This window comes from Hemibagrus wyckioides, linkage group LG21, assembly GCF_019097595.1.
Source record: "Hemibagrus wyckioides isolate EC202008001 linkage group LG21, SWU_Hwy_1.0, whole genome shotgun sequence".
NCBI lineage: Eukaryota > Metazoa > Chordata > Actinopteri > Siluriformes > Bagridae > Hemibagrus > Hemibagrus wyckioides.
This window is the reverse complement of record NC_080730.1, coordinates 13,649,083-13,671,271: the sequence shown is the minus strand read 5'-3', so window position 1 is coordinate 13,671,271 and position 22,189 is coordinate 13,649,083. Positions and strand designations below refer to the sequence as shown.

At 37.6% G+C, this 22,189-nt stretch overlaps 1 protein-coding gene across 2 annotated transcripts in view; it reads right to left on the bottom strand.

Annotated features, from left to right (window-relative positions):
* Window positions 1–13,732: 13,732 nt before the first annotated feature.
* The window catches only part of tfeb (transcription factor EB), a 36,728-nt gene continuing 28,271 nt past the window's right edge, over window positions 13,733–22,189 (bottom strand). For both annotated transcript variants that reach the window (XM_058373550.1, XM_058373549.1), the window contains exons 5-9: window positions 19,742–19,859; window positions 19,236–19,292; window positions 17,835–17,910; window positions 17,104–17,251; window positions 13,733–16,930 (exon numbers count right to left, since the gene is read on the bottom strand). In XM_058373550.1, the coding sequence (XP_058229533.1) occupies window positions 16,391–16,930; window positions 17,104–17,251; window positions 17,835–17,910; window positions 19,236–19,292; window positions 19,742–19,859 (939 nt within the window). In that variant the 3' untranslated portion in view covers window positions 13,733–16,390. The remainder of the gene's footprint in view (window positions 16,931–17,103; window positions 17,252–17,834; window positions 17,911–19,235; window positions 19,293–19,741; window positions 19,860–22,189) is intronic.

Sequence of the window (22,189 nt, the reverse complement as noted above, 5' to 3'; positions counted from 1 at the left end):
CACGACATTTACTTTGTACTTTGGGAAATGAATTCAGAAGCTGAGGCTGGAGACGCCCTCTTAGCCTTTACCCTCCCTGTGTGAGAAACATGAGCTGTGTTAGATCAGTGAGTAATCTAGTAGTTTTAGGAAAAGAAATGACAGGAAGTGAGCAGGTAGGCATATTTAGAGAGGAAGAGGATGATTTTCACAGTGCTATATGAAAATTCATACAAACACAAAATTCATAGGAATTCTAATAAGCATCACTGGTTGTTTAATTCAAAGGATTTTTTTTGTCCTGCATAACTTCTTACAAACTATGAATCTATTTACATCCTTTGAATTATTTATAGCCTTAGAAGGTCCAGCTAATCTTGGGCTGAGCTCGAGAAAGAGTTTACGTGAGGTATAAAGCCCAAGCCATGAGGTGATGTAGAAAACTAATCAGTGATGTGGGTTTGAGTTACTTGGTGGTCCATGAAGTTTATTATTTTTCTATAACAACATGTCCGTTTTATTCCACTTACACTGATTTCCTATTATCGCTTATGTTGTAGCATTTATAAACAATCATTTCTTCAACACCCTCGCTTTTTTATCTCTCCAGAAGTTAGAATAAGACAAAATGTAGCTTGATGATACTGAGAAAACCCAAACACGTCTGTTCCTGAAGTTTTACAGCTTGTACACATCTCCTTGTTACAAAGCATTGACACTGGAGACTCCTTCCAAAAGCACTAATCTGAAGCTATAGACATCTGTGTGTAAAAACAATGACATATTAGAATGAATACAGTTATGAAAACCTTTTAGCTGGAACTTTTGTCAGAGCTGCTGGTATTAAAATAAAAATCAACACATTCTGACATTTATAAGTACGAAGCTGTCTGTGGTTTGAGAGTAATAGACCAATGTGGTGTCTTCTCATACAAAATTGTCTCGCTAACTGGTATTTGTACGTTCAGACCATGTATTTTGTAAATTTTGAAAAGTTGTGAGGTCACTGGTGTACCTGTTCTCTCAAATCAAGAATGTTTCCTTTTCCCGTTTTGCCACAATTCAGATTTCGTCTAAGACGTATTCGAGGCATATGTCAGTTTGCTCTCTGTCCATCGCTCATCAGCAAGCACTTCAGAAGCTTACAGCCTCGTAAATGTTACAGACAGCAGAAAAGAAGCATCCTATGGGTCTGGCCTTCACCACATTTCTCTTTAATTTAAGCATGTCAGCTTAACCACTTTATAGGCCACAGACTGCTTTTTAATTATCATCCCAATACTACCAAATCCCACGTGACACGCTGCTGAGAGATCAATCACGCAAAACCAGGGCTATGGCAGCTTGATAACAAAATCTGAAATTTGAAATGATCTCCTAACAGCCTTGAATGATGGGTACAGCAAAAGGTATATGAGTCAGATGAGTCTCCTGCTGGACACGAGTTACATATTACAGGTGATGGGGGTTAAGGAAGCTGTGATGTTGAAGACCTGAGCGTGATGATTGACACGATGGGGATTATGAGGCCGCAAACAAGGCTAACGAAGACTGTACTCATTGTGCATCATTGAACACTCGTCTGTATTGTATGCAAGAATCTGTGCTCTTTAATCAGTAATATGGTTTAATGAATTATTCCAAATAATTAAGTTGAAGTAAATAACTGATTTCCTGTATGCCTAATCAAATACTTATTTAAAATATACACTTTTGATTTACAATAGGGCCTTTTGTCTAGTTTGAAAATTGTGCAATAGAATATTAATTAATTTGGGTTAAAATAGTCCAAAGTGTTTCAGCCAGGCAGCTTTCTGGCAAACTTTCTATCTAATGTGACTGAATAAGCATGGAACAAGCTTTTAAAAAACAGTGATGTCCTTCCCAAATCATTTATAGTTGATGGATAATAATATTTAAGCACATTTCTGTTCGCTTTTTGGGTTTGCCTCATGCCAGAAAGATCAGAAAGGTTTGCTGGCATGATATCAGAATCTACTATGAAGCTAAGTCCTGCTGGGGTTCATTAAGCAGCACTGCATTATTATTATTATTATTATTTTAAAAATTTCCTTTAATAATGACAAAGAAAATTGTTTTTAATTAAACATGATGAAAAACATGCAGAATGCAAAATGAAAGGATTGTTTTTTCCCCAGCAGAAATATGCAGCCTCATACACAGGGAATGAGTGTGCTATATGGAGCGGCGGCTCTATAAATAAAAGCATAAATATGGTTTTATTTTGGAACTCAGTAAGGCAGGATTTAGGTCAGGCTACTGGAACAAACCATCAAAAAATAGTGCTTGCCTGTTCATAAATTAACATTGTCTTTGTCCTACACCTTTATGCCTTTAACAAGTATGAAAGCATGCAAGAAAAAAAGATCCTACTCATAGAACTTTTTTGTTACGTCCCTTGAGATTCCAGTCAGGATGTATACCTCTGTTCTACAACCAGAAGTGTTGTGGAAAAAAAAAAGAAGTTCACAAAAACAAATACTGCTCCTACACTCTTAAAATAAGAGGTACCTTTGGGTTCAGAGGCTAAAAAATGAGTTGAATATCTTTGTCATGTCACATTCCACACTGGTGGTCAGTGTCTCTGGGATTTTTTTTCTTCAGGAATTCGTAGTCTTTCATGGGTATTTCTACCTTTTTAAGTGTTTTTACCTAACATACTCGGAGCATTATATTCATAGAAAAGTCCAACAGCATCTTGACTCGTTTTATTTTAGATTTTTATTTATTATTAAAATAATTAATTTCTTTATACTGACAGAAAGCGTTCAATAAGTCGATTTCCATCACACCACGAGGGAGGAGTTTTGCTATATATCAATACTATAGACTATAATATTTTAACTATACAATTAATATTTTATTTTCTATAACACAGTGTTGTTTTTTTTTTAATTAAAATGAATTTATACTGTTTGAATTTTCTTCACTAAATTAGTTTGTAATAATAATAATAATAATAATACTGAAGTAAACCTTTAACAAAGAACCCTATTGTTTTGTTTTGTTTTGTTTTTTTATATCTCATTTTACCCCATTTTTTTTTTTTTTACCCTATTTTAGGTTCTATATAAAATCATTCCTGTATTTATTTATTTATTTATTTATTGCAGTCGAATAAAGATGAGTCATGTTTATGAGGTGAACTCTTGCTCCATATGATTTGATAACCTGGTAACATTAAAAATAAATAAATAAATAAATAGATATAATAACGACTTGCTTACAATTCTAGTCGTCGTGGGAAATGCAAAGCAAAGTGCGAGCGCTCCAATTAAAAATGAAACACGCCTTGCTGCCTCGCTATGAGTCTAAAGCAGGAATGAGTTTATGTATATTATTGCAATATGTATAAATGTATGTTCCATGCCCAGGTTCAAAAGGCCAAACACCCATGAGGTTTGAGGAGTCTTTTAAAGATACGTGCTCACTTAATCACTCAAGAAAAGGGCCCCCTTGAGCGAACCTAATATTATAATTAATTAATTCACCCAAAAAGGGTATTAAATTTCCTCCCTCTAAGGATATTATCTGAATTCATTGACCTTTTAGGAAAATGCCTCCTAATTGCGACCAGGTTCTGTTGCGTTTGCAGAGTAACTTGTTTTTTAGCCGTATCTCTCCCTGCCGTCTTCTTTCCGCCAAGCGTAATAACGATGATATTGAAGAATATATTCTCCAAGATGGGGCATGCTGTTAAGATCTGGCTGGTGCACAATCATCCTTGCTTTATCTCCCCCAAGCCAGGCTGAAGAGTGAAAACTTTTCTTATTACCTGGAGCCTGAAAATAGATTCTTGAAGTTGTGTTGTATCTCGATATCTGGTCCCATAGACATGGAACACACTGGCACTGACTTGCACTTGAAGTTCGGTAAGTTTCAGAGCTCGAGGCTTTAGACAAAGGGAGGCTGTTCAAGCAGGTGGGTGCGGTGACAGTTTTATTTTTAAATCAGCAGATATGAAGAAAAGGATTATACTGCCTAGTGTATAATACTTCATAAAACCCAAGATCAGCACTCGAGTGAATGATATATGAAGAATATGCAAAGGTGGATATGCAGGTGGATCAGCAGCGGAATCTGAAAGGCTGACTGATGTGCAGTGATTTATGGGTACCGGATAATGATGTGCTTGTTCAACAGAGTAAAGTTTGCATACATTTTATTTCTTTTGTTAAGTGCTACTCTGAACGTAAATGCGTGCTCTCATTGATTTCCACAATTTCGGAATGCTAACTTTGAGATCAAGATTACGGTTATGGATGCGGTTAGCATTTGTATCTTCTGTTAACATCTTATTCATATGACATTTAACAAAATACAACTGTTTTGTCCTTGATTGTTTAAATCTGTATGCCTATATGAACACGTGATGCTCAGACCATGCTCAGAACACATTCTGCCACATGGATTACGGTGATTTGGATGTCTTTTTGTGAAAAGGGGCTTCTTTCTACTCCGTAGCAGACATGTGAGGAGAATATGAGAGATTGTTGTCATATGCAGAGAGTAATCAGTACTTGTCAGATATTCCTGCAGCTCCTTTAATGTTGCTGTAGGTTTCTTGGCAGCCTCCCTGGTAAGATTTTGTCTAATCTTTTTGGAGGGACGTTCGGTTCTTGGTGATGTCACTGTGCTGCTCCATTTTCTCTATTGGTTGATGATGGCCTTTACTGTGATCCATCTGTTTTGGAAATTGTTTTTGGAAAATGTCCCTCTCCTTGCAACATGTGAGATAGCATACATGCTTACATGGCTTTAGTAAGTGGATGAAACTAACAAGCTGTGAAGAAAATCATACAAAACAGCTGATCTACTTCTGAACATGAAACTGAATATGATTGGTTGATTCAGAACACAGCCACATTCCCCCAAAGTGTAAGTGCACTTATGCAACCAGGTTACTGTTTTCACTTGATGACGTGATTTATCTTGGTTTCATTTTTTAACAGGGTTGTGTACACTTTTATATCCATTGCCCATTTAAGTCCATTTTATATCTGAGGCACTGGAAGCTCAAGTGATTAAAGCTCTGGGTTGCCGATCGGGGTTCAAGCCCCAGGACCGCCAAAATGTCACTGTTGGGCCCTTGAGCAAGGCCCCCACCCCCTTCCTGCTCTAGGGGTGCTGCATCCTGGCTGATCCTGCACTCTGACCCTAACCCTCCATGGCTGTGATTATATGAAGGAAGAATTTCTCTGTGCTGTATTGTATATGTGACAAATAAAGACAACTTAACTTAATCTATTTAAGTATAACTTAAAGCATATATTTATGTTAATGTATAATAAGGTAGTGTTCATGTTCTTTGGGCCGCATGCGACTTGCATAAGCACATCATGACAACTAACAGAAATGTTTGAATGGAATCTGTCACTTCACATAAATGTTATGTCACTCTGATGGCAAAAATAACAAAAACCTGTCAGTTGATGTTTGCAGAAATAGTCTTTGTAGCTGTTCATGTAGGTTTATGACATGGTTCATGTAGTCCTCTGAACATCACCCTTAAGCAGAGGGTTTCAAAATACCAAAAGTTATATATAGATATAAATTTGAACAATTGAAATTTTAGAAAAATTAAAAAATTCGAACAAAATATTAGTGTTATATATTTTATATATACAGAAGAATTTGCTCTTTTTTCTCTTTCTTTTTTTTCATAAAATAAATAAAATACTCAATATATGGAAGATGATATACCTTACATTTTAAAATATTTGACGAAGATTGTGTAGACTTGCATTTCAGGTACACACCATTGTCTTCTCTCTGAGGCATAAAAAGGAACAAAAGGTGTTTAACCTGCCCTCTGATATACCTTCATTCTCACCATCTTTAACAAAGCCCTCCGGGTCAAGCACCAGTTGAATAAACATGAGTCTTCGTCACTCCTTCTCTCTTTTCCTTTCTCTTTTTTCCCCAGTTTTTTTTCTCCTTTTGACCTTTTAACTCCAGGAATCAAGACCTATGTGTAAAATGAGCAGTCTTTGCAGAAGCACATGATTTTACTTCTTCTTTTTTTTTCAGATATTTTCTATCATAGTTAAAAACTTATTTCAGGTTTATTTCAGGATTATATGTGTATCACTGTTCTGGATAAATGCTAAAACTAATGCTAAAACATTTTTTTTTATTCTACAGTATTGTTCAGTTTATTTTCCATGACCTGTGCATTACTTTTAATAACAAGGTATCTTGTTATTAAATCTTCCCAGAACCGCATGTCTCATTTTGAACACTACGGCCCATGTAGCCTCTGAAATCCAGGCTCTCTATCATCATTGCTCGATCTCTGCTCATATATGGACCACTGCTTCCCCCTATTGGATCTCTGTGTGCAGGTCACCGCTGTCACTAGCGCAGTAGCAGATAACAGCAGACATGCACACTGCAGCTGCAGCGGTTTTGTAGACAGCAGGGGTTCAGGTTTTAATCAGCCTCTGCTCTCGGTTTGTGTAACTTGGAGCTCCATCCAGTCGGAGAGAGGCCTGGGAAAACACAGCTGTATGAAGTATGCAAAAACACCCAACAGCATAGTTCTTCATAATAGGTTTTGCAGTTGTGTGTGATTTCAAGTGGCCGGGATTTGAAAAGTTTCAGCATTTGCTGATAATGCCTCATGACATGATATAACAATGACACGGAAGACACTTTTGCAAAGGGATCCTTGCTCCGAGTGGGATCTCAGAAGGGAAATCCTGTTCCTTTGGGGTAGAACATAGCCTACTAATAACACTCGGAATGAAGGAGTGGATGCACTGAAGATATGGTGCTCTAATCTCCAAGGTCAAACCCTGGTTTCATATGACCTTAAGGCTAATCACCGAAGTGTGGTACTAAAAGAAGCCCATTGTGGCAGAATCCACGCTTTTATTCTCGACCGCTCGCCCATTAATTGCTCACGAGTCGATTTGATCTTCCCATTTTGCAAACGGTGAATTGGCCTCTTATTTCATCATTTTCCATCCCTGTTGCTTTAATTAGACCTACGCGAGACGAAGAAAGGACTGATGGGTCAAAACGCCTCGTCCTGAGCGAGTTTGGATCCGCGAGTAATGAAAGCAGCAGCGTGTTCTAAAGACTGGACAACGGCGTTTAGTCTTCAAGCGTTTACTTTCTATCCTAAAGGCAATGGCTCTGTAAAATAGGACTAGGAAGGTAGATATGATACTAAGGGTCCTTGAAAAACAAGGGACCCAAGGGAACCCTAGGGAAGAAAAATTTTTCAGTGCATTAACCTGTCAGGGGGCCTGAAAGACACGAAAGGTCTCGATGTGAAGAATAATATTCACCTTCTTTCTGCCAATTTGGGCTTCCCTCTGATGCTGAATAGAGAGAGGGATTAAATATGTAGTGAAAAAGTAGGTGAAGTCACCGAACGAGTACCTATGAGAGAGCTGTCACGTATAAGCACTGACCTTTCAGAGAAAAAAAACCTGAAACACTTCCTTTTACCTTCCTGACACAATACGGTGCACGTCAATCCTCCAACTTTATTATTCCCTTTCTAAAGAGCTCAAGCGCAGACAGGGGCCGTGGTTCTGTCAGCCTCATTAAAATAAGCCACGGCAGGTGGGCAGGGACTACTATTGATCATGGAGGATGTGTGAGAGGAGGACAGCACCATAACGAACACATAACTTTCAATTCTGCTACGAAACCTCACATTTCCATGAGGCACGTGTCAGGCCTGAAATACTGGCTGTCGATTCTCTGCCACGAGATCATAAAAAATGGCCTGTTAATGGATGTGCTAGGATCAATAAGCAATATCTAAAGTTTTAAAACAAGGCAATATGCACAAACTTTTACGAACTTCACAATGTCACTCAGTGTTAATAAAAGTTTCTAGCATCTTCGGATGAAAAGAGATAAATCTGTCCCGACCTGTCAAGTTTTACGACCCAAACCCCCATCCCACCTCCCACCCCGCCCTCTTGATCATTTTGATGTGTGCCTATTAGGAATGAGAATGAGAGGCCTCTCGCGTCCAAGAGCTAAATTACCTCAATCAGCAGCCTTTCGACCCCTTGATCCCTTGCTGGTAGGGGGTGCGATGACATACCCTTCCCAGGGGAACTCTCTGGGATGACAGAGTAGGAGTCTGAACAAGAAGAGAGAAGGAAGAAACGAGACAGTTTGTAGTCGAGAAAGGCAGAAGACAAGTTAAATAGCTGGAAGGTTGAACAAGCTAAAGTGTATAAAATGCTTTAAAAGTAACTTGAATATAGATAGTACAGATTTGATGAATTGCATTAGATTACTGGATTATTGATAAAAATTAAATGTCCAGCTTCAGGCCAACATTTGAAACCATTAGGTACCAAACTGTAGCATTTTAAACCCATACTGAAAGTAGAACAATTGGGAGAAATTAAATAAATGGTGGCACTTTACATGCATAATGACTTGTAACTCCAGGCATCAGCTATCAAGTCTGATTTCATCATTTTTACTGACGAGTTGATATAACCCCTGAGTTACATATGACTTTCCAGTCTGTCTTCATTCAAACATTAGAACAAATGTCAGATTTCTTTTCCAAACTCACTTGGAAAACTGTCACAATATCACTGTTATGTGACCCTGACATCCCATAAGCACACTACAGAGCAGTGAGAGAGAACACTTCAAAGTGAACATGAGGAACAAAAAAGGACAGATAACTGCTGTGAAAAAAAAACATTATATATTGTTTTAAATGATGAGTAAATAGGCTGATGTGATTTGTCCATAACTCTACAGGATGGCATCATGATTTCACTAATTAACAGTACATCTGAATTACATTTGCAACAAAGTTGGTCAGATCATCATCAGAAAACTCAGAGGTATCATCAAATATCTAAGCATTTCCATATAAATTGAAATATTGGGTGGGAGCATGTGTGTGTGTGTGTGTGTGATGCCCTGCAATGGACTGCAGTGTGTTCCATAACGTATTCCTAACTTTTGCCCAGAGTTTCTGTGATTGGCTCCAGATCCACTACAATTCTGACTAGGATGCAGTTACTGAAGCTAAAGTCATGATTAACAATATGCAATGATATATATATCTTTTTTTAAAAAAGAGTGATCTTTTTCTAAAAGTGAAACACAAAGTCTGTGATCCATAAACACTGGTAGCCTTTAAACTGAATAATCATCTTTCTATAAAATGTAACATGATGGTGTGGGTCAACATGAAGCCCACACAGTGCACACATTGTTTAAATTGTATACACTGTGCTCAACAACCTAAAGCAAGAAATGCAACCTCTGTGGCCGTACTCACTTCAGCAGTGCTCCATGCATAGACCACAACAAATTTGTGTTTTTCGCTACTCCCCCCGAAAAAAATTCTCACATTCTGAGCCACCCAGCAGTACACGCTTAACAGGCACTTCTCTCACACAAAGAACGAGCAGAAGAGAATGAGAGCGCTAGATGGGGGGTGTTGTATTTCAGCGAACGAGCCGTAACATCTCGGTAGTTCAAATCTATAGGGATTTATTAGATATGGAAGTCAATTAGCATCATAAAGAAGGAGTGGAGAATGGTGCTGCGGTGAGGCTGGGACCTAGCTTAAAGACACAGCGACATGTGAGTTGAAATAAGCCGATTTCCTTCTTCACGCCTGAGAAGGGCTGTTTTAAATGAAGAGTGCTAGAGATACATATCTATTCGTAGCAGTGATGGGGCCTTGTAAAGAGCCAGGAGTTTAGATGGAGTTAAAACTGAGGAAGGATGATGACCTTTTGGACATGTAAAGAAAAATGTAGAATGAATTGAAATGAGTGAAAAACGTGAATGAAAAAAGATGCACATGTAAGCTTAATAGTAAAAGGTTTAGTAAATAAGACAAAATATGCAGTAATTTTAAAAGGAAGAGGAAAATGAACCAAATGCAGAATTGTGGCACTTTTTTTAGATCAGGTGACACTTCAAATCATTAATCTTCTATTTTAACTGTATATGTTAAAGTCAAACAGTTCAAATAATGTTCAGTATGAATATATTTTAAGCCCTGGGTGAAATCAGGACATTCTTTATGATTAAAGACAGCAAAAATTACCATATCAGAGCCTCTCTTGGACAACACACACAAACAGTTTAGTGACAGGGGCATGTCATATTGTACATCTCTATTCCTGGCAAGGTTCAAGGTTTCCCACAGGGTGCTGAGGGTCTTGTTACAGTCCTTGTTTCAGTCCCAGGACCGAAAGGCACTGTCCAGAGTGGTGAGGATAACGGAGAAGGTCATCAGGACTTCTTTCCTGTGCATCACAGAAATCTACAACCAGTGATACAGGACCAGGACCAGAAGAATTGTCAGACTTTCACCACCCTGTACATAGTCTTTTCAGACCTCTCCCATCATTAAAGCACTACCAGATCCTGAGGACCACCACAGAGAGTCATGAAGTATAAAATATATAATATACGCAATACAGTATAATAAACACACACTTAGAAGGTGCAAGTATCCAAGTGAGATTACCAGACAAAGTCTAGGTGAAGTTTTTCCTTGCCATCGTCGCCTCTGGCTTGCTCATTAGGAATACGTATAAAATTTATATTTCTGTCAAACTGCTTTGTGACAATGTCTATGAAATCAGTTAAATAGTAAACAAGCAAATCAGTGTATAGCCTTTAACTATATTGTTCTAGTGTATATTTCTTTAGTCAGCCTGAAAAAAATGAATCAAAGTTTCTATGGTTCATAGCAAAGGTTCCTAACCCTGGTCCTCGAGAAGTCTTCGTTCATATATTATTCACATATTTCCTGCTCTAACACACCCACTGCACTTCAGAAAGGGCTGTGATTTAGCTGATTAGGTGAGAGGACACTGAAAAGGCTAAAATGCACATGAGCAGGAGTGGGAACCTGTGGTTTATAGCAACACAATGGAATAAAGAAGTTGACACTCCACAAAACATGCACACTTCCAGAAAAACCGTAACGGCTTTGTTTATGCTCAACACTCCCCCATTCTTTAGAGGATAATCTCTTCAGTAGATTTGTACCTGCTGCTGCTGTACTCATAAACACTGTCCTGTACTTATTTCAGGATTCACAATATGCTGAACAACACACTTAACACTGTTTCTCTTTACTCCTTTACACCTGCACACAGTACCGATCTTTAATCCAACTAGCCGTCACACAGAAAAGGATGGATTCCTTTTTGAGTCTGGTTCCTTTCAAGGTTTCTTCCTCATATCGTCTCAGGGAATATTTCTTTTTTCGCTTCTGGTTTGCTCATTAAGGATCAGAATATACATCTGGATTTGTGTAAAGCTGCTTTAAAATCCCTATACAAATTCAATTCAATTTAATTCAGTTCAATAGAAAAGAATCTTCTTCATCTTTTGTTCGTCATCCAAGCCTGAAGTTTTTTACATGGTGATAATTGGATTTGCCTCCAGTTTGACACGAATCCCTCTGTTTAGTGTTATTTGTTTTCTCTTCCTAACTGAGATAATGTGTCTCGGCGATCTTTAATCAGCACTTCTAATTCAGATGAATTCCCTCTGTCATGCATCCTCTCACTTTTTAAGATTGATTTGTTTAAATAAAGCAGCAGAGCCTGCCTCGGTGTTCAGACTGTATGTGTGAGGTGGGGGCATGTACAGCTGAGCCGCATGCTACTTTATTCCTCATCTCATCCTATTTTAAGCCTTCCCCTATCCGGGATAAACCGCCCTAATAAAATGGTATTTAAAAATAGGTTAATTGCATCGCAGGTCTATTTCTGTAATTGTTACATGGGGAATAAATGAGATGAAGCTCTTGGCAGGAAGAGGAGCACTGGGGAATTTCGTGGGTCTCTACTGCCCCCTAGAGGAACCATGAGGAAGGAGCACCCATGTGTTTTCTTCCCACTGAAGATGATTTCCACTTGAATCACAAGGGCTTAAGGAAAATCATTGGCCACGGCAAATTAACCATGATTGATGCTTGAATTATAGCTTTGAACCTAATTTTCTTTTTCTTTTTTCCCCCTCCTATGTCTTTTAAAAATAACGGTATGTGGTAAAAGCCTGTGCAGTTGAGCCACATGTTCCAATGAGCCATCACACCACACTTACTGTATTTAAAGCAAATAAGCACTGTTCCTATTATAAAACTGGATTACTCTTTCAGAAAACAGGAAAATATTATTTTTATTAATGATCCATTTAGTGTTAGAGTTATAATGTTTCTCAAAGCAAATATTTATATTTATATATACATTAATATATTTTTTAAATATTTTTAAAATTTCGATCAGTGGTTTAATCAGGAATATTGTTGCTATACTTTATAATGAACAGTCACAGTCGCTTTAGAATTATTAACATCTGCCGTTTGTACACTGTCTGTATCTGTCCACTAAAACACAGCATAACTGATGAAATATATATATATATATATATATATATATATATATATATAAAAATCTAAGGGTTCTTTTTCTTTTTCCCCTGGTTTTCCCAAACAAATGAAAGCTATTTCGGGAGCAGGAGTGAGAATACCGGTGTAAATATCCTCCTGGTTTACAGCGCCCTCTGCTGGTTCAACCTTATACAACAATCAACCTCGCTTCACATCAAGTACGCTTTACTCCTTTACGTCAGTGTAGGTTTAGAAGGTTATGATATAATAAACCAAAAATACAGCATCATGATTTTGGAATATGAGACTTTGTGGTGTGCTTTAACACACATTCATACCCTAAGACTAACACATGCTCTCAAGCAACTTATCCATTTAAAAAAAATAACATGATAAAATCCAAAAGTTACATTTTTATAATAATAATAATAATAATAATAATAATAATATATAGAATAATATTCACAACAGTCAGTTCATGTAGTCGGTGAATTTAGTCGTTTCTAAGCATCTATCAATCAAAGATTAGGGCAAATCTTTCACAGAACAGTGGATTTATTGGTTTAAAACATGGTGCATTAATACAGAATCAAGTTATAGTCATGGGCCATGAGTGTATGTCAAGGATGTTACACCGGCTTAGAGCATGGTTCAGCTGATCACATTCTATAACTAAACCTAATTCTAGCTTTATGCATGGTCTGCTAATGTTGTGCAGCAGCACTCTATTCTGTTCTGACTGAAAAAAGGTAGTTAGCTTTGAAAGGAGCGCTATATATATATATATATATATATATATATATATATATATATATATATATATATATATATATATATACACTTTATGTTCAAAAAATTTGTGTACATCTCAGAATCACTGAGCAACATACAGTATGTGCTTGTTCAACTCCCTATACCCGATTTAGTCCTTCTTTGCTGTTATAATAAGCTCCACTCTTCTGGGAAGGCTTTCCACTAGATTTTGGAGTGTGGCTGTGGGGATTTGAAATCTTTCAGCTACAAGAGCATTAGTGAGATCAGGAACAATTTGTGTTCAGGAGCAATGTGATGCTGGAGAAGGTTTGGGCCTTTTAGTTCCAGTGAACTGAAATCTTATCACTGCAGCATACAAAGACATTCTATACAATTGTGTGCTTCTAGATTTGGGGCAACAGTTTGAGAAAGAAGCACATATAGTGTGATATATGTGACGGTCAGGGGTGCACAAACTTTTGGTCAGTCTCTTTGAAATATGTATTTAAATATTTGTCTGATTTGTTCTGAGGATATGTATGAGATAATCCATAATTCATTTCTGTGACGGTACACTGAACAGACAATTAGTAACATTAAACACACAACACTGCTGTATAATCATCTTAAATACATTTAATAATAGATGTCATTCACTTCCATAAAATTTTACAAGATTGAATTCAAAAGGCTTTTGGATGTGTTTGCTAAAACAGTAACAATCATTTAAATCACAATCTGCCTTGTTATCTGAAGGGAGGATCTTATTCCTTCATTTATGGCAAACCTTGTCATTCCTGGAAAATAACATGAAAAAAAAAAGCACATTTAAGCAAAATTAGAAGAACCCCATCGCTGTAGCAGCTCAGAAAAGCTTCCGTCTGTTACAGTTTACCAAGTCAAAGATTTGCATAGGCTCACAGAACAACTCTTTGAATGCTGGCTGTGGATGAAACTGGACTTTAAAAGTCTGAGGAAATAGAAGTCAGTAAGCTCTGAGCCACTGACCCGGTGTGAAAACAGTTGAAACTCTGAGGCAGGTTGTCTTTAATTGCAGTATAAGGGGGTGTAGTTTTAGGAAAAGAAAGGCACCATGGAAAGAAAAAAAAAAATAAATCATGCTGCTTACTTAAAACTACTTTAACTGTACAACAGGAAAAATTCACATTCACAAAGTTTTAATTAAAACTGATAAAATTACAGAATCATCACTCATTCTATATATATATCATATTTTTTTTTTGAATAACTATGTTAAAAAAAAAAATCAAATCAATATAAAAACATGATACATGTTCTTTACGTTCTTAAAAGCCTGATAAATTCTAACATAAAAAAAAAAATTACACGGCTCTGCTGACCATGTATAATAAGGCTAGTGGTTTAAATATTTTCATATTTCAATGGCTCTGCACTGAGATAGCAAAGGTCATTTTTGGAAGATCAAATAAAAAATAAAAAGTTACATAAGATAAAAAATACACTTAAGTGGCTTAGTGGCATATAAAATCTTTTTTTATTTTTTTATTTTTATTTTAATCATCTATTATAAAGCCATCGAATCACAATATTTTCTTCAGTGCTTTGGGAGAGAGAAGGAAAAAAAAAACATTACAAAGACCACTTTTCTTTTACCTATTCTTTTTTTTTTTTTTTTTTTTAAATATTTTTTTTTATGTATATATATATTTAAATTTTATAGCTGTAATTGCACATGAGATCCTTGCCCTGGGCCAGAGAGGAAGTGCACATAGCAATGAGGAGCTTAAACCTCATGTTCTGTTCAGGGTAAAATGACCCAAATCACGTTTGAATCTTTTCAACATGAAACTTTTCGCTTGCATTTATTTCTCTAATAAAACATAAAAAATAATTATATTTATATCACAAGAATTTATATTGGGGGTCATTCAGAGTAACAAAAGTAAAAGAAAAGGGAAAATGATTGATCCATTACTCCATCACTCTCCATATTTATTTACAGTGCGTACACACACACATGCACACACACACACATGCGCATGCTGCTGTAAGGAGTGTATGAATGAGGACCACGTGTGTGATTATTGCTTCTACTGCTAATAACTATGATGAAGATATTATAGCCGTGTTGCTATTAAATCAAAAACCAAAAAAATGGCCTGGGTCAATACGAGTGAGTGGTGAACAGAACCGGAAGGTTAAGCATGACACCCTTTTCGATTCACACTTCATGGGGGACATTTTGACTTGCTGAAGAGGTACACTGGCTGGATTAACAGGCTAGCTTCATGCTCTGTACCACCTGCACTTTTTTTTCTAGCACCTTGATCATCCTACTACACTAATCACCTAATGCACATGGCACTAATATTGAAACCAAGCCCATTTAGTACACTGTTATTTACTTAAGTATTACTTATTTCTTCAAGGATCTACTTTGAAAGAGTAATAATACTTTAGGTACAGTTCCTAACACACCATATAACCTAAGGGAGGCAGAATCTAGAATCTAGAATGATGAGCTGAGGATTAAGGAACTAGTTCACTTTTGTGACTTCTGGACACTAGCGTAAGAACCTTAACCTCTGAGCTACCATCAACCCACGTATTTACATTTATATAGACATTTATATTAGGTCATAATATTTTTTAAAAAATCATATAAACGTCTATACAGGATTTATGAACATTTTTTGAATGCCTTCAAAAAGGAATCTGCAAATAAAGGGTTACCTTAGATCCTTTTTGTTTGGGATGATCTCCCTGATGAGTTTTTTTTTTTAATGCCTGAGAAAAAGCTGCCTTTGGACGATAAAATTTAATTAAAAAAAACATACTGTATGCATATCTATTATCAATCTATACTCCCCTTTCTTCCCCCATTGGTTTAATGCTGAAGGCTAATAGTAAGGCACTGATTAAAGCTGTGTGCTTGGAGTGAGAACTAAAAATTGTTTGCTACTTATTTTTATTGCCAACAAATGCTTAAATGTTTTTTTTTTCTGGATAAAATGGCCTTTTTTGATTTATGGTAGTATTGCTATGTATCTTGCTTTTTCTTTATTTTGTATTTATGTATATATAAGAAATGTAAGTACCTGATTTAGTTTTTGATGAGTTTATGAACGTGAATCAAATCATATCTAAGGGAATAAACTGGTTTTATTGCCTGCCAAATAGTATATAGGTACCCTAAAAATGAATGTGAAGATATGAGAAGTAGCAGGTGCCGTTGCCCTTTATGTTGGAACAAAATTGGTGTGTGTACGTGTTAATATTCATGCTGGAGCCATTTCACAGTATGTCCGAGTCGTCTATGCTGAAGCTGCTACGGCGGCTGCTGTCCACAGACTCCTCGGGCGACATGGCTGAGAGCAGTGGGTCTGTGTCCAGCGGCGACAGCGCGTCGTCCATCCAGGCCATCTCGTTCTTCTTGCCCGTGTGAACCATGGTGTTACTAGCCGTGCCTCCTATAGAGCCCAAATCTCCCAGGCACCCCATGCCATCAGTATAACCTGGTATGCTGCCATCGCACCAGTCCAGTGAGTGGTTGAAGTCGAACTGCTGTGTGCTGCCTACGGCCGAGTGCTGCAGCGGTGGCTGGGGGTGGAGTTGAGAAGCCTGGGGGTGGAGCGGCTGAGGGTGGAGCTGCTGAGGGTGAAGCTGCTGGGGCTGGGGATGGAGCTGAGGGGGCTGATGGGGAGGAGGTCGCTGGTGGTGAATCTCCTCAGGGCTGTTCTCCTGCTTCACAAACGGGTTCATGGTTTCCATGTTGTTCAGGCCTGATGGCGAAGTGTTAGGCAGACCGTGCATCCTGGCTTGCATCTCCAGCTCCTGGAGGAAGAACACAACAAATGATTTCATTTCCCAATAATGTAGTGCAACTGAAATTTCTGCATTGACTACTGCCATTCATTTCATCTGTTACATGGACACACAAATAATGTCATTTGAATAGTATGCGCAAATGATAAGCTTTTGACATTTTTCACATTTTAATCATTTACCTGGATACGGAGCCACAATTGCTTATTGACCACCTCCATCCTCTTGAAGTTGCTCTCCACTTCCCTGGTTCTCTGGATGTCCTTTTGCATCCGTTTAATGTAATCCACTGAAGCTCGGAGAATAGTGCCCTTGTTCCAACGGACATCCCTAAGGAGGAGACAAGATGATGTGATCTATCACATTCTAACACATATCCAACACATTCAGGTTAGTGGTGTTGAACTGCTCAGGTGTAGATTTGTCTGAATGTTCAGGGTTATTGTTCTGTGGAAAGGTGAACCTCCACCCTTCTCTAAAAACTGTTTATAACAGCATTTCTTCTAAAAATTAAGCATTGACCATTGAACACTGACCAATTCATTCATTTTCCAATCCTTTAAAGTAAAACCTTCTACTTCTTCATTGTGTGATTTTAATGGAGTAATAGGCCTTAGATTTAGATTGTGTATTTCCATACTTTAAATGGCTTTAAGACTGTTAAAGAGCTAAATACAAAGTGTTTCCTCAGTTTATCTCTCAATACAGGGAAATGTGTCAAAATAACTAGAATGAATAGATGCTATGGATGCAGAAGACGGAGGCTGAGAAAAACATGAAAATAAAATAAATAAAATAATAATATATAAAATATATAAAATAATAAATAAAAATTTTTTTTTAAAAACTTTCTTTTTTTACTTAGAACTTCTGTAACCATACATTATGTGTGGTTAGCTAAAATTGAACTTACAGGTCATTCGTTTTAGGAATCATGGTGCCCAGCTCCTTGATGCGGTCATTGATATTGAACCTCCTTCTCCTTTCAACTGAAAGATAAAAGAAAGCAGAATATGGCAAAGTCAGTTATTTATCATCTGGCAAGCATATCACAATACTTTGCTGGAATTTTTGTCCATTTCATCTTGGCCTTCTTGATAAATCCATTCCACAAGTTTTCTTTGGAATTTATATTATGGCATCACGTAATGCTACATCTAATTTGCCAACTTTGGAGGTATGCTAAGGATTATTGTCCTGCTCAAAGCCCCAGCTGAGATTTTTACCTCTCTCATTTCAGCATTTCTCAGCAATCCTCTTTCTTCGTGATGTCATCTATTTTCTGAAGTGCACCAGTCCCATTTCCAGCATTATGCTACCGCCACCATGCTTCACATTTAGTAAGGTGTCTTTTGGCTGAAAAGCCACATTAGGCTTCCTCCATATATAGTTCTAATCAATATGGCAAAATAACTTAATTTTTTTGCTTCATCTGATCAGAAAACATTGCTCCACAAGGCTTGGTCATTGCCCTGGTGAATTCTTAAGTCTTGATTTTTTTATGCTGGTCTTGGAGTAGGGGCATCTTTCTTACATAATAGTCTTTCAGGCCATAGCAATATAGGAATCTTTTATACACACATTTGTAGCTGATGCCTCCAAATCTTCACCAGTTACTTTAATGTTGACTTGGTGTTTGGTTGAACCTTTCAGACCAAAATGTATTCATTAGTAGAAACTAGACATGTGGAGGTCCTCATTTTTCTTTCTGAGGTCTTAGCTGAGTTGCTCTGAATTTCCTCCATGGTATCAAGGGCATTATGGCACTTTCTCTAAAAGTAGGCACTTATACTGTCACCCCTAATTATTTCCTAATTATGACAATTGGCCAATCAGGAGCTTAAGGTCATAACATCAACTTCTAGAACCTTCCTGCAATCTTAATCATTTTTTTTAAATTACCTTTGAAATGTAGAGTAATATGAAATGTGTTGTATTAGTTGTGAAAAACTGAGATTGAATATCTTTAACCTAGTTGTATAAAAACCTTTGGCTTTGACTGTAGGCTGCTCAAAGCTAAACAGGTTTGGAGCTTAGTGATGGTCCTGCAGCATTCCTGTTGCTTATTGTACCCATTCGCTACCTGCAAATTGTCGCAGGCAATTACATTTTAATGCCATAGCAGCAGAATTGGCCTGGGTTAACGATACACCAAAGTGTTGTATGGAGTCAGCTAAATTTGCCCAGAGCTGGTAAGGGGTTGGGAAGAAAGGGAGGGGGGTGCTTTGGGCACTGAAAAATGGGGCCAATGTACTTCAAACCAGGAGTGCTTGTAAATGGAAAGGAAGAGGAAGGTAAAGAGCATAAAACTCACTCAGGTTGTGGTTGTCTTTTTTCTGTCTCTCTTTGGCCATTGCACGAGCTTCAGCATCTTGATAGGAAAACAAGTGGCAATCAGTCATTTTTGTTGACTCAGTGCTGTACAAGTGCATGATGAGTTTATGACCATGTACTTTTTTTTATATATATAATGATGAAGCCTTGCCACCATAAAAAAAAACAGTTTAGAAATGGTAAAAATTTCTTGAGGATCATACGATCATTAAGTTACGTAAACTATTCCATTACTTATTTAGGTTTTAAAGCAGTGATCTTGTCATTATAAAACCTCCAGCTCTCCTAAGTGACAATAACACACTAATAAACAGGCAGCTATCAAGTTTAACTGATACAATTTTTTGCTAATGTCGTTTTAAAATGGCAATCACTGCTCTTTACAGAACGTCCAAACTCAAACAGTAAGATATCACACATTATAGCATAACATAAGAACAGCTAGAATGAAACGTGGTGTGATGTCTTGGTTGTGGTCGGTTCTACCTGATAGCTCTCTCTTGTGATGTAGGTTGGCAGGGCAGGAGTTGCTAGTCATGCCGATGGTAGGACCTGCCATGCCTGGCCCAGTGTACACGTCCAAATGGCTGCTGGACAGAGGGAGCTAGGACAGACAGACAGACAAGACATGAGCATTTGACATATACCCTTACAGAATACTGTATCCTATTTCAGTACAAATAGGTCAGGCTCTAAGAATTCTATGATGCTTAATCCCTGTTAATGTGGCAGTTAATATGGCAAGAATTATTTTTTTTAAATTAGTGCTCATTGAAGATATAGGTCATTCAGGGTGTCAGGCAGGACAGGGAAGAGACCGAGGAAGAAGTCGAGGGATGTGGGTAAAGTCAAGCCGCGCATCATGAGCCAAACACACACTACATTTTGTAAGCCCCGTTTCATGAAGGTACCACCCTTGCAGATGTTAATAGTTTTTTTATGGTGCAATATCCACTATGACCTTGTCATATCATCATGATCGCAGGAAGCCCAATAAACGTATATCTTTAGTGGCAAGTTGTAAAATCGACAGATTCTTTGCTGATAAACTACTAAAACACTGTGTTTTTTTAGGACTGGAGGTGAGAGCAATGACTAACTATGGCAGCTATAGCTTAGGAGTTTTATTGTTTTATATACCCTGTATCTTTTATTCCATCTGAATGGCTCAATATAATTCTTGGTGAGTGAATGCTTGGCTTCTAATGAGCCTTGACTGATAAGCCAGCCTTCAATGGCCTCAGATAGCTTATCGCACAAGCTACTGGAGACCACAAAGGCAAACAAACACAAAATCAACACTAAACAAGAACCAGTAAAATCAACAAAATGGCCTATTGCTTATATAGCTCAAATTTCCATTCAATAAATAGGTATCTATTATACATTTATTTGGTGGCACTTACTTGGTATCCCCAGACCCCAATGGGAGCCCAGTCTTATGCTTAGTTTTAGTGAGTAAAACTCCTAAAATGCCTCAGTGACATGCTTGTGGAGGGAAACACCAGCTTGAATTTTTGAACTGGTTATGACTTTCTTTAAAGGTCAGCCTCTTAATCAGTGGTTAGGGACAAAGGAGACAAACAAGCTGCCTCTAAATCTGCTGACAGACCAGAATTATGGCTTTAGTCTTAGTCTGCACTTCAAGAAACACAGACCCCATTTGTATCCGTAGTTCCGTGATCTCAAAAAACACAAATCATCCATATGGAAACCTATCCTAATCTTTTCTGTAACTGGATGACTCATGATTTTCATTCATTAAGAAGAATAAATAATAGAAACACAAAGCCATTGTCCATTCTCTTTATTTAATCTGTATGTATGCAAAAATAAAATGTACCTACTCATAACATCTACCGAAAACCTGGGAAAACACCCAATGCCAGTCTCCTCTATACACACTCACAGGCATTCACATTCAAATTCAAAACCTACTGTATTCCTTTAAGCAACTTAGAGCAAAGATCAGTCCTCACAACAGGAAATAGAGTCTAAGCACTCTGATTAATGAGAAAAGCCAATCAATTGTCAATCAATGTGCGGGGAGGTCATGACAGACCACAGCAACAGAGAGCAAAAAGCTCGATAAAGTTTGATAACAACAGACCATAGCATCAACACATATTTTGCTGATTGCCATTACTTGTGTTTTGGGGTCAGAGACTTAGTTTTTGTGTACAGATTAAATTAACTTTACCATAACACATTTAACTTATGTTATTTAACAAATTTTTCATTATTTTAAATTAGGAAATTTATAGAGAGGTAATAATTGAGGTAAAAGATTCTATACAAACTATACACACAAACTCAGACAGCAACTTTCACGCATCTATAGCATTACATTTTTCCTAAAAGTAAAACTTTTAAATACTAGTGCAATACGCATCACAAAACCCTCTCATTCTCTTTCTGCCACTCACACTCTGCAGCTCTGGGCTGTTCAGTTAAACAACCCTTTGCTCCCTTCCAGATAACTTCAACTGAGTTACAAAGGAAAGAAACAGTGACCAGACCTGCCTTACCAGCTGGAGTTTCTCGCCGTCGATCACCTCTACAATGGCGTACGTCTTGTTCATGTCCTTCATGCTGGCTGCTGAGTCTCTCATAGCTGCCTAAGCCGGCTGTCTGAGCGACTAAACTGACCTTCTGCTACTTTTTCCTCACCACAAAAAAAAAAAAAAAAAAACATTGTGAACTTTCCCCTATCTGGACTTTCAGCCTTGTTTTCTCCCCCATCCTCCCTCCTTCCTCTAAAGTCTACTCACCTCCTTCTCCTCCACTGCCCCAATCCCAACCTAATGCCTTGTAAACAAGTTGAACTCTAACTGGAGGTGGCTTAATTGTTAATGCTGAGCAGTTCTTTAAATACAAGTAGAACACCTTGCCATTCTGAGCGAGAGTCCTCGTGTATCTGCCGTTCCATGGTGT